Source organism: Octopus bimaculoides, chromosome 7, assembly GCF_001194135.2.
Source record: "Octopus bimaculoides isolate UCB-OBI-ISO-001 chromosome 7, ASM119413v2, whole genome shotgun sequence".
Taxonomy (NCBI): Eukaryota; Metazoa; Mollusca; class Cephalopoda; order Octopoda; family Octopodidae; genus Octopus; species Octopus bimaculoides.
This window is the reverse complement of record NC_068987.1, coordinates 74,920,496-74,934,456: the sequence shown is the minus strand read 5'-3', so window position 1 is coordinate 74,934,456 and position 13,961 is coordinate 74,920,496. Positions and strand designations below refer to the sequence as shown.

General features: G+C 37.0%; 1 protein-coding gene across 4 annotated transcripts in view; it reads right to left on the bottom strand.

Annotated features, from left to right (window-relative positions):
- The window catches only part of LOC106878148 (membralin), a 79,808-nt gene that overhangs the window by 35,954 nt on the left and 29,893 nt on the right, over window positions 1–13,961 (bottom strand). For 3 of the 4 annotated variants that reach the window (XM_014927275.2, XM_014927277.2, XM_014927278.2), the window contains exon 2: window positions 627–1,079. In XM_014927275.2, coding sequence (XP_014782761.1) covers window positions 627–1,031 — 405 coding nt within the window. In that variant the 5' untranslated portion in view covers window positions 1,032–1,079. Of the gene's footprint in view, window positions 1–626; window positions 1,080–12,383; window positions 13,097–13,961 lie in introns of those variants that run through there. The other variant, XM_052969762.1, reaches the window with a different exon arrangement.

Sequence of the window (13,961 nt, the reverse complement as noted above, 5' to 3'; positions counted from 1 at the left end):
AAGCAATATACCAACAGTGAAAAGAAATATTCTGAAGAAAACAATTCTGATTAAATTCAAAATAACACAATATTTTGTAAAAGATATTTTGCTTTCTTCTTTATGGACAGTTATAGTGTGATGTTGAGTAAATGCAGTGTGCTATGTTTATGACATACAGAAATGTGATATATATATATTGTAGGGTGGTATAGTGTGTAGTGTTGTGCTATGCAGTAAGAAATGTTTTGGCATGTAATATAATATATATCGTGATGAGTAGTATCATGTAATGTAATGCAGTGTGGTGTAATATGGGTTAATATAATGTACTTGAGTATTGTTGTTTATCCCTAAATCAGCCATGGTTGAGCAGACCTGCCAACCTGTACCACCCTGTCCTTTAAGAGATATCATAGACTATAGTATTATTCAATTTGTCTTTCACTCCTTTAAGATAGTTGGGGTGAGAGATGGAGATTTATTTGACTGCTATTTCTAACTGACTGAGCAACCATGTTGAAGCTCGCTTTGCTCATAGTGTTGTGAGGTGTGGTGTAGAGTGTTGTAATGTGGGAGTGGCAGTGTTGTATAGAATGGTGTGCTGTAGTGCAATGAGGTGAAGTGTAAAAAAAAAGATCCAGTACCTTGAGAAGAATAATAAATTCAAATGCTCTTCTGAAAGACACTGGGAAAGTTCTGGCATACGCAAGGGCTATTTTATAAAAAAGGGCATGGAAGAGTCTATCACGGGCATTTACGAAAGGATTGTTTTGCTGCTGTTGTTGTTGCTGCTGCTGCTGTTGCTGCTGTTGTGGCTGCTGCTGCTGTTGCTGCTGCTGTTGTTGTATCCGTCCCATAGCAGTAGGTGAACCTGGAGTGGTGGAGGCTGCTGCTGCCGCCGCTGCAGCGGATGCAGTTGCTGCTGCAGCTGCCGTTGCTGCAGCTGCTGTTGCCGCCGCCACTGTGGCTAAGTTGTTAGGAGCCGGGTCATTATTGTTGTTGTTGTTGTTGTTGTTCTCCACATGGAGACCGTCTAGTACAACTGGCATCCCGGCAGCTTGCTCTGTCACATTACACTGCCAATACGTTTAATTAATCTGAAAGATAAGAAAGGAAAGAAAATAGAGTTAGATTAAATTATGTTTCAGGCTTTTTTTTTTTCGTCTTTTCATGATAATACCACAATGTGACCATCAACATCACCACTAACACCACCAAAACTCTAACACACGATAATAAGAGAGCCTTTATGTGGTCAGTAGCTCAACCTAGCAAAAACAGCAGCCAAATCACTCGCAAATCATGCACCTTACTGTCTTGAAACACATCTGATAATGTAGTCTTAGTAATATTACGTCTGAAAAGACTGGTTTGTTCTAAAATAACTTTGATCACAGATCTACTTAAAGCTGATTTGTTTTGTTAGCAACAACAACTACTATGAACAACACCAACATTACATGCTGATAAGAAAACCTCTACATAGGCACCACTCAAGTTTCTAGAAACTGCAACCAAATCTGCTCCTAAATTACTCGACTTTAAACCCTTCAGCATTGAAACTGGCCATATTTGGCCCAAATAGTCCAGCTGTTCTGTGTTCAAACTTGCCACATCCAGCCTCTCACATAAAACCCTACAATAGCATTATAAAAAATAAACAAATACATCATCAAAATCTCAAAGCTACAAGATAATGCATGATTAATTCAAAACAATGGGAATAAATATTACATTTGGCAGAGTAACCTGAATGCTAAAGAGTTAACACACACACACACACACTGGATAAAGTAATGCTAGATCAGTGGTTTCTACTCAGAGCGTTGTAAACAATAGTTGGGAGTGCTGTGAGATCTTAAATTTAATAACATATAAAATATCAGTAAGTGTGTCATGTACCTTAAGTACAGGGTGACAAGGTCACAGAAACATTAAAACAACTGCTCTAGATACACTATATGGAGGAACAAGACAGGATGGTGATAACTGTAATATCTTCAATCATAGGTCTGTTCTATAGACCAGATGTGAAACAATCAGCTTACATAACGTTGCTGGTATTTAGTTTATCAACTTTAGAAGGATGAAAGGCAAAGTTAACTCTTGTAGAATATAAAACTAGAACATAAAAGGACCTAATTCCATACTGTAAGACAATTCATATGATACTTTACTGTCTACTTTGCCATCCATAAAGAAATTTCTCAACAGCAAAAAAAAACATACATCCATGTTTGGAACAAATGAGTTGGCCTCAATCACAAATTGAAAAATAAAGATGTGTGGGGTAGGCATGCTTGTGAGCTAAAATAAGGTTTCCTCTACAACTGCATCATTTCAGGTTTAATCACACTACATGGTGCTTTGGCCAAGTGTCTTCTGCCACATCCTTGCATCAAGCAAAGCCATGAGTAAAATTTACTAGGCGTCAACTGTATGTAAGCCTATCTGAGGGACTTTTCCTGTTCTTAGGTGGTAGGCAGAAATTATTACCCAGTTTAACACTTTAGCATTTAACCCGTGTTCAAACCGGCCACATCTAGTCTCTCACACCAATACAACAATGTCATTCTAAGACTAAACAATCACATCATCAAAATATCAAGGCTATGAGATAATGCATGATTAATTCAAATTAATGAGAATAAATAAGCTTTACATTTGACAGAATAACCCGAATCCTAAAGGGGTTAATGCCACTGCCCAGCCCCTGGATGGTTTAGTAGAGTACATACACTCTTGCCAACACTCAGGACAGGTATCTGATAACTTCTTCACTTCCTCTCACTAGTCTCAATAGTCCTGAATAAAGACCATAAGCACTACTCGCTTCTTCCTCCTTTAAAACATAGGCTAGTCATGGGTGAAATATAGGTTTGTGCTGGATCAGGGTTGATATGGAGCTAATCAAAAACCACACAAACAGTACCTATATTTTAAAAATATATATATATTAATCATCTAGCTTCAGGTAAAGCTAAATACACAGCTTTCACGGGTCTCTCTGGAACTGGTAAATTGTGTGTGGGTGGGGGGAGGAAGTTAAGAATAACAAGGTAAAGTTTAATAAGGTTAGTGTTCAAGAGAGCATCTGAAGGAAAACTATACAGGCAGTAAGGGAATTCTATAGAGAGGTTGTTTAGCCCAAAGTCAGCTGGAACTAAGCAGATCTATAATCAAAGATATTTCACCCATAACCATCTTGTTTCTTTTTCAGATATACTGTATCTAACTAGGATCTTTTAAAGCAACAGGATATGATTTAAAGTTTATTTGACTCATATTGCTAGCAGCTGAAGGAATTGTGAAGAAGCTTCAACACTGACTCATTTAGAGGTTTTCGACAGAGAATTTGGTATGTTGTATAGCCCCAAGTACTCCCAACTGAGCAGATGTATGTAGGATAAAATTACATTATGCATCCTTTTGGATAGTCAGGTGTCAGTCAAGGGAGATTTAGCTGTTGTTTCTAGCATGTTGAGGCTCCTTGTTGACTTGAGTTTAGCACATACAATAATGACTTGACTCATGGGGAATGGAGAGTGTGAAATGAGTGGGATTAGGCAGATGTGGTGATAAACAGTCAATAACTTGTGAGATTCCCTTAATATATATATATATATAAAAAAATGGGAATAGAAAGAAATTAACCTAATCCCTTTAATCCTTAAGACTCTTTGCTCATGGTGAATGATTTAAGGGGCTTAGTAAAGTTCCAAAGTAATCTTCAGTCAGCTGACAAGCCATTACAACACATATCCATGAATTGAGGGAGTCACTACAAGGTTACTTGATATGCTTAAAATAGGAGCTAAATCCCTCTCAAATCTATTCCTACCCCCTAACAGAAATAAAAGACCTTGAAGAATGTAGTCTTAGATAATCGTGCCAGAAAAAAAAAAGATGAGATTGTTTTTTATGGTGATTCAATAGTTTTTGCTTGCTATTGAAATAAACTTTGCAGGGGCAAGCTTAGTTGTGTGGTAAGAAGTTTGTTTCCCAACCACATGGTTCTAAGTTCAGCTGCATTTATAGCCCTGGGTTGACCAAAGAGAGCATCCAGTAGATAGAAACTGAAAGAAACCTGTTGTATATATGTGTGCATTTATGCATGTTACTGCCTCCTTGCCTTGACATCATGTGTTAGCTGTAAACAAATGTTTCCATCACACAAGGGGTGTCTTTCATGAAAACATGTCTGGTCAAAGGGAAATATCACCTGACTTAGAAACAAGTGAGGGCTAGCGACAGGAGAGGCACTCAGCTGTAGAAAATCTGCCTCAACAAAATTCTGTCTCACCCATGTGAGCATGGAAGAGTGGATGCCAAAATGATGATGACAAAGATGATCCTGAGCGGGTGACTAAATTGCCAGGATGGCAGCTTAAAAGTCAATGTGCGAATTTCACTAATACTGTGAAACATGTGATGAATCAAGGATAAAGCTTCTATGGGGTTACTTGAAGTTGAACTCTAATGTAAATCTAATAATGATAATGATTTTTTAATGCTAGCACATGGTCACATATCTGGGGAAGAGAACAGTTATTTTAATTGGTTGTGGTATTTGACTATAGGGACAAGGCCTGAAACTTTTGGGGAGCAGGATGGCTAGTTGATCACATTGACCCTCGTGCTTGAATGGTACTTTTTTCATCGACCCTGAAAGGATGAAAGGTAAAGTCAATGTCAGTGGAAATTGAACTCAGAACAAAAAGATGGACAAAATACTGCTAAGCATTGTGTCTAGTGTGCTAATGATTCTGCTAGTGGAATAAGGGTCAATAGTTTTAGTGGGGGAAAGAGTCAGCTGATTACATTAACTTTAGTACTTAACTGATACTTAATTTTATTGAGCAGGAAAGGATGAAAGGCAAAGTTAGTCTCAAAGGGTTTGAACCCAAAACATAAAGAGCCAGAAGAAATGCTGTTAAATGTTTTGTCTGACAATTGATTCTACCTGCTTATCAATAAAATTAACAATACAATTAATAATAATAATAGCATAGAATATGATAACAGAGAGAATACAAAGAAATTGAGAAAATTGAGAAATATCAGGTCTTAAACAGATAGATGAATAGTTTGTGGAAGACAAAGGTGTCAATTGTTCCTGTTGCAGGTGGTGCACTTGGTACAACACCCTAACTGCTACCTAAGAGACTGAAGGATATTGGAATGGAGATATGTATTATCTATTTGCAGGAAAACACCATCTATATTCTGCACAAATACTAAGAAAAATTCTTGGGATCTGAAGAGATGTTTTGTCACCAAGTATCAAGACAACATCCCTGCAAACAAAATTAATGTATGGTGGTGGTGATAATGATTACAAACTTTTGCACAATGCTAACGATTTTAAGAGAGGTGGGTAGGTTGATTACATCCACCCAAGTGCTCAACCAGTACTTATTTTATCAATATCAAAAGGATGGAGGGCACAGTCAACCTCGGCAGAATTTGAACTAAGGACAAAGAGCCAAAAGAAATGTTGCTAAGCATTTTGTTTGACACACTAACAATTCTGCCAGTTCACCACATTCCTAATAATAATTTCAAATTTTGGCACAAGGCCAGCAAGTTCAGGGGAAGGGAATGAGTCGATTACATTGACCCCAGTGCTGAACTGGTACTTATTTTATCGACCCCCAAAAAATGGAAAGCAAAGTCAACCTCGGCGGAATTTGAACTCATAACATAAAGACAGAGGAAATGCTGTTAAGCACTTTGTCCAATGAGCTAACAATTCTGCCCAGATTTTGCAAGTTAGTCTAACACATGAAAACATGTAATTGCATGTTGATCATGCGCCAGGTCAGCACTAACAGAGCAGACCATAAAGTTAAAAAGCATTTGAACCACAACAATCTTATTTTTTACCTTCAAGTATAGAGTACCCCAGGCTACATTATACAATGTCTTTTGTCATTTTCTTTTTCTTCTTCAATGCAGTAGGATGTGAATGAGCTGCTATTTCTAGTAGGTTGAACAACCACTTAGAGGCTTCTTTGTCAGCTCATACAATGTCACAGCTTGAATATGTTTTAATTATTGGTCTGCCTGATGAGAGCTAACTTGAGACATGATCTACCAACTAATCTCATCCCAAAAGATCACAACAAACACCATCTGCTGGCAAGATGCCTCCCCCATCACTCCAACTCACTACTGTATTATTTAAATAAATAGATAAATAAACAAAAGCCAGACCATCCTTTAAACTGTTAAGCCCCACCCACTTACCAACACCACCACCTCCTCCTCCCCCTCCAGTACTTCAGGAAGCAAACCAATCATCATCATCACAACCATTCCCTCCTCCTACCTTACAGAAGACAAACAATTAAACAATTGAATAGTTCAAGTGAAACTTTACACCACCACCAAAAGATATCTCCCTTCTGTATGTAGAATAGCACAGTATGTGTGTGTGTGTGTGTGTGTGTACATGTGCGCATGTGTGTGTGTCTGAGAGCAACCATCAAAACAATGTTTTCTGCATAAACAAACAATAATTTGCCTGGATTTCTTGCTTTCTTAATCAGGTTCCTCTTTGTGTGTGCATGCATGAGTGTGTGTATGTGCAAATGTATACAACCTTTACTGCATTTCATATTGCTTTATTCTATTTCATCTTCCTCCTTTTAATGTATTTGATTCCATTTTCCTTTATTTTATTTTCCCCCCATCTTCCTCCCTACCTATCACACTAATGGTGTTACCCTGTTTTCTTACAAAAAAATCCAGCCATGTTGCCTGAGATACACCAACACATTCTGCTCACTAGCCTCTGCCATGCCATGAATCTCCTAACAGACTACTGTAATCATGCTGATAAACGTGAAAGAACATATTGGCAGAAACTAAACAAACTATAACATCCAGTAACTAGGCTCACTTCAGGTCACAAACCATATATAAGGGAAACTATCTATCAACCCATCTATCTGCTTGTATATCCATTTATCAACCTTTCTACCCATTTCTATATCCACAAACCTTTTATACATCTTAAACTTTTATATCCATCAACCTATTACTGAAAATTAAACTTTCTTGTACTCTGTTATCTTTATTCATCATCATCATTTAACCTCAGTTTTCCATGCTGGTATGTATTGGATGGTTTGACTGAAGCTGGCAAGGCCAGGGACCACAACAGGCTCTATTATCTGTTCAGACATGATTTCTACAGCTGGATGCTCTTCCTAATGCCAACCACTCTACAGAGTGTAATGGGTGCATTTTATGTAGCACCAGTACCAGTGCTTTTAATGTGGCACCAGCACCAGTGCTTTTAATGTGGCACCAGCATCAGTATTAATTCTGTTGTTCTCAAGTATAGCAAAGTGCCAGATATGATGATCCTTTGACATCTGCTTTGTAAGGCTCAGTGTCTTGAGATTAGCCGTCAATACTTCATGCCATGTCTTCCTCTTCCTCAAGTTCTATCCACTTTAAGTAATGGGCACTTCTGTATGCAACTATCCACATCCATCCATTTCATTTTATTTTATTTTATTTCATCTTCCTCACCTTCCAATCCTACTAACAGCATTATTATTACATTGCTAAAATCCAACCATGTTGCCCATGATACACCAATACATTATCCACACACACGCACTACACACACACACTAATACACTAGAATATATTTTGCATACAGATGTGCACATATGCAGCTTTGTAAAGTTTGCCAGAAGACATGTAAGAGCTTAGGAGGCTTAAAGAGCCACTATTGAAGGCAAAAATCTTTATAATAATTTGTGATGGCTTTCTTGAACATGAATGAAAAGCCAAAGAGATATATGTAACAATAATGATAATAATAATAATAATGATAAAATAACACAAGCTACACAATACACACACATTCTAGGACTAAATGTAGTAGTTAGATGAGAAAAGACAAGAGAATCAAGAGTGTATAAATGAAGGTGGCACCAGATTAGTTAGTGCCAAGGAGCAGAGAACTGTAATTACTGTAGAAAAGACAAAGAATGGAAACAGCACATGTATGGACCAGAAGCCGAAGTGTGTCTGTGAGCATCTTTATGCCAATTAATAGAGTAGTCTGTTGTCTCTGGATGTGTGTGTAGCGGTAGCACTGTCCTCAGTATAGGAGCAATACTCCACTGTGGGTCTCACTTGAGCTTTGTAATAGATTAATAGTTGCTTTGGGGTTGAAATATTTACTAGCTTTCAAGAGAAAAACCTGTCTTTGAGATGAAAGCATTACCATGTTAAGGATGTGCGTTCACTAGGAAAGATCCACAGCCAGAGTGAGATCTCACATCTGGAGCAATTGTGAGAGCCCTAGTTGTATGCTGCTCATGTTTAAGTCATATGGGGTGCATTGAGGTTTTCTAAATAAATGCAGTGCTTTTATTGTTTTACTGTTGGATGCCATAAGATGGGCATTACACCATTGGAGGATGTTTTCAAGGTCTCTGTTCATGAAGTCAGTGTGTGTTTAGAACTTGGTGTCTATGTGGTATGTGGATGACATTTGGGTGTGGAAGGTTAGAGAGAAACAAAATGTGGGATCATTTGCATAGGTGAGAGCATTGTTGAAGGTGGTAGTATGTAGATAGCAGGTGTATAAGAGGAAAAGCATGGGTTAGACTGTAAATCCATAAGCATGGGCTGCAATAGTGTTATCTGAGAAGCTATTGATCAAAGAGATGAGAAATGGATAGAACTCAAACAAGCCATTTTGATAGATGCTAGACATGGTCCAAAATTTTGCCAACATTCAAATCTCCCTTAGTCAAAAATATATCATGCAAGCATATGCGCATATATACACACACACACAATACATATGAATCTTTCTCTCTCTTTCTCTACATACATACAAAGAGTAAATACTCATAGGCAGTAGACATCAATAAGTAAAAAGTGTCAAAAAGGAATAAAAGTATCAACAAACAGGCCTTAACACAGAAATATTTTGTCAACAAAACATTATTTATTTACATATAACTATTTATTATTTCTATTTTATACACTGGCATGAACTAACACCTATCTTTAATAGTAAGCATCACCAAAAGTAAATAATATGATCAGCGTGACACTTCAGTGAAAGGTTGGAATTATTTTACTTTCATAGTATAACAAGCAACACATACAAGGTCTGATCAATAAGTAGCCGGATTGTTGCCATAGTAATGAAGCTACAGCACAGAATGAAGCTGCATGGCAAAAATTGACCTTGAACTCTGCTGTGCATGCACACTAAGTTTTAACGTTCTAGTTCACTTCTGCTATTTACAGCAATGCTTGGTAAGAAGGTGTGTAGCGTGTGATCATCACATTGAGCATGACAAAGAAAGTTGTCATGGCAATACCTGCTCAGAGGCCTACACAAAGTTACAGAAAGTGTATGGAGAGGAGTGTACGAGTGTTTCAGATGTTTCCAAGATGGCTGAAAAAATGTTGATAGTGACGAACGTTCTCAGAGACCCACAACCAGCAAAAATGATTAAAACATTGCAGACGGGCATGCAGAGGATGTGCAGATTAGTTACAATTCAGTTCAGTCCATTAATATTTTGGGTATGAGACATGTGTCTGCCATGTTTGTGCCAAAACTGCTTTCAGCTGACCAACAAGACACTCAGGTTTCAGTTGCACAAGACCTACTTGATGTCGAGAAAAATGGAAACATTTTGGAAACTTTGCATAGGCCTCTGAGCAGGTGTTGCCAAGTTTTTGGTAAAATTTGATGCAGATTCTCTGCTCAGCTTTCTCTGTCATGGTCAATGCGACGATCACATGCTACACACCTTCCTTCCAAGCACCGCTGTAAACAGCGGAAGTAAGCTACATTAAAACTTAGTGAACATACACAGCAGAGTTCAAGGTCAATCTGTGCCAAGCAGCTTCACTCTGTGTGCTTTAGCTTCGTTACTATTGCAACAGTCAGGATACTTATTGATCAGACCATGTACTTTGAAGCTGCTCCCACAGTATATGGCTTCACATTATTACTCAGTATATATATTATATATTGAAATAGAAAGGCCTGGGGAAATTGTGACAGATTGATATTAAAATATTAGCCATTTACTGAATCAAATATCGAGTTTCATACACCTTATGAATTGGAAATAATTTACTTTTTCATTTTTATCATCATTTTAATGTCCACTTTTCCATGCTTGCATCGTCAGATTGAATTTGTGGACGCAGATTTTCTATAGCCAGATGCTCTTTCTGCTACCAACCCTCACTTGTTTCCAAATAAGGTAATATTTCCCCATGACCAGACATGTTTTCATAGAAGATTGGAAACAAATTTACACTGCTTGCATGACAGTGAAACTTAACTCTTCTAACATTTGGGTTTCTGTCAAATGTAATAATTATATTTTCAATTCGTTTTTAATTAAACATGCATTATCTCATAGCTTCAATATTTTGATGATATAATTGTTTTATTTTTAGGATGGCATTGTAGAACAGGCATGAGAGAGTGGATTTGGTCAGTCTGAGGATAAAACATGAAGGATATTTTGGCTGGATATGGTGGGTTTAAATGCTAGAGGGTTATAACTATCATGCACTATCAAGGCAAGGAGACATTAGCAAACACACATATACATACAACAGGCTTCTTTCAGCTTTCTTTTACTAAATCCACTCACAAAGCTTTGGTTGACCTGGGGCTACAGTAGATGACACTTTCCCAAGGTGCCATGCAGTGGGACAGAACTCAAAACAGGGACATGCCGCCTGGGAAGGCAAGGCAGTGCCTGCCCTGAATGAAATAGATCAATAGTAACATTTTCCTTTTATGGCAAAATATGCACCTAATCCAATAAAATTATGAAGGTTACTCTGATTACTATGAATAAAATGCAAAATAATTTTTTTTCTTTTGTAGATCAGGAAGGCATAATTTGCCAATGCCTTTCAATCTCAGTATAGTACTGCTGCAGAACACGTGCTATGTACATTCCTACAACAATGTTTTCTTTACATGCCATAAAGGCAGAAGTAAATCTGCCTCCAACTCAGTTGCATGCCTGTGTTTCGCTTATTTTTTGTGTGTTTTACTACATAAACGTTGCCAACTGCTTACCCTGAGTAATTACTTATGACATGTGCCTGACTCAAAACCATGTGGTTGGGAAGCAAGCCCCCTTACAGTCATACCTGTGCCACATGTTTCAATAATTAACATTTATAGTTTTAGTCTGAATAGACAGCGCCTACCTTGCCTACCCAGAAGAGACCTTCTCATAAGTAAACATTTTATTAAGTTTTGGTTTTGTTGAGACTTTCTTTCGTACATTCCTTGCAGAAACAACACCAGGTAGATGGTTACTTCAATATAGTGAACACCAGGTAGATGGTTACTTCAATACAGTTGTGTTTAAGCAAAATCAAGTAATACAATATCTTTTCTGCAATTTTTTCAACCAATCAAATCAGTTGCTACCATTCACTTCTTTTTTTGTTCGATATTTGGATGTAATTACTTTATATGACGGCAACGTACCATATTATGGCTGAGTAGAAGGTCACACACATCAATACAGTAGTATTTGACCGAAACTGGGTAATATATTTTAGACTTTATCCATAAAATATAATTCTAACTTTGCCATTGGTCTCTTTATCCTTTTCTTTCTTTATACATACACACGCTAATACACGACCTATGTTATATTCCCCACTCATGTTGCTACGACAGGGGCAAAACTAGTCAGTATACAGCACTTACTCGGTATTACCTGTATCTTTAGGGTTTGGTTGACTCCAAACCCTTCATAACCTTTATATATATATATATATATATATATATTCATATTCATGTAATTATTCAAGTCACAATATAAGGATTCAACTAATCTGGTGGTACTCATAAAAAAAAAAGCTCCTTCTTGTATCCACTGGTAACATAAATTTTATCACATTTCATTATTTATAATTTTATATACATACATATATATATATATATACAATTATTTAAAATTATAATATAGGGTATCTGAGAGATACCGCCACGCTGAAAAATAGCAGTCAAATCTTGACTCTAAACCACAATAAATGTTCATATAGCAGTCAAGATTTGACTGCTATTTTAGATACCCTATATTATAATTTTAAATAATTGTTACCTTTGATGGTTTTTATTCCCATGCTGGCCACTTGATAAAAATCAATATTTTAAAATATCGATCTTATCCTTATTTATATAAATATATATACATACATATATATGGGAGAATTTACGAAAAAAACAACAACAGACGAGGACAGGTGGTGTAATATATATATACATCCGTGTTTTTCCCTTACCACTGCTTGACAACCAGTGCTGGTTTGTTTATGTTTCCATGACTTAAGCAGTTTGGTAAAAAAGACAAACATTTACTTACAAAACCAAGTGCTCCAATTATTATTGGTATAAATGTAAATTTGTAATCTGGATATAGAAGCTAGAAGTTTTGAAGAAAGAAAGAAAGAAAGAAAGAAAGAAAGATGGATGGAGGGATGCAACAAAAATGAGCTAAGAGAAATAACTCAGAATGGCCGGTGGCCTATATTTGAATAACGAACACGAATAAAGGCTATATCAAATAACATACAAGATAAATTCAGGATTTACTGAAATTATCTCTGAATGAAAAGGAGAGATAATCTAAAGCATCAAAAATTCTCCACAACTGACATGCCAAGAGTAGAGCTGTGGGCTCCTGTTTCTGTCTTAACAAGCATCAACAGTGCAGCAAACTGTCCAACACACAGACACACATTATAATGCGGAATATTTTCTTGAACTTTCGATGAGTGATTACGATTCTGGCACTTTCAATATCTTGCGACTTTTTTTCCCTTTTGAATATAAATGTCTTTATATTTTCTCAGTACTACCTAATCTATTAAGTTCATAAAAATATTCTCGGACCAGTCACGAAATATGTTAGACTCCCATTATTTCCAAGGTACACCAACTAATCCACACACGTGGACTCTGTAAATTTTGCTGCAGTAGAGCAACAGCTTCCTTCAGATTTTTGTAAAAGTGTTATTAGAAATACAGAGAAAAGAGAAAGCATATCAAGTTTGCAAGGAAGTCTATGTGTAAGCACTGAGAGAACGAAGAGGAAAAACACAGAAAGCAGAAAGAAGAGACAGTCTGGCAGGAAGAAAAACGAAGTAATTAGTAGCGGTGAGAGAAAAAGAGGACAGGAGAGAGAGAGTGCAGGAAATGGAGAGAATGAAAAGAGGAAGGGCAGCAGAGAGAGAGAGAGAGGAGGTGGACAGCACGACAAATTGAAGAGGGGAAAACAACCATCAACAATTAGAGCAAAATTTATAGTTATCTTTATAATTGGTGGTGGTGGTGGTGCTGCTGCTTCGGTTTTGTAATGAGTGCCTCAATGTGGAATATATATACAAACACGCGTAATGTTATTTCACACACATGTATTTACTGGTAATCCTTCGGTATTGATAGACGACACAACCTTCCCTCATGACAGATAAAGGGGCTAGGCTGAAATAGAGGGTGAATGACGTCGTCTCCTCATAACAAGACTCTGTATACCAATACCGAAGGATCGCTATAATACTTTATATGCATGTAAGTGCATAATTATTCAAGCGGTGAACCAGCCAAGGTGTAGAGGTTGAGCTTAGCTTGTTTAAAGTTAGGTAAAACTACACGCATCTCGAGCACTCATGAAAACATGTTTGTGTGAATATATATACACGCACGCACATACATACACACACAGTCGTTTGACCTACATAGCGACACTGATTGCTAGTAACAAGTTTGTATTCCTAAACCCTCTCCTTCCACAGAACACACTAAAAACCGCTACTATCGACAGAGACAAAAGGTCACTACAGGATAAACAGCCCAAAAAGTAAAAATAAACGCGAAGAAAAAATAACGAACAATAAATACATACAAAAATACCAGTTTACCACATACATTATATATATAT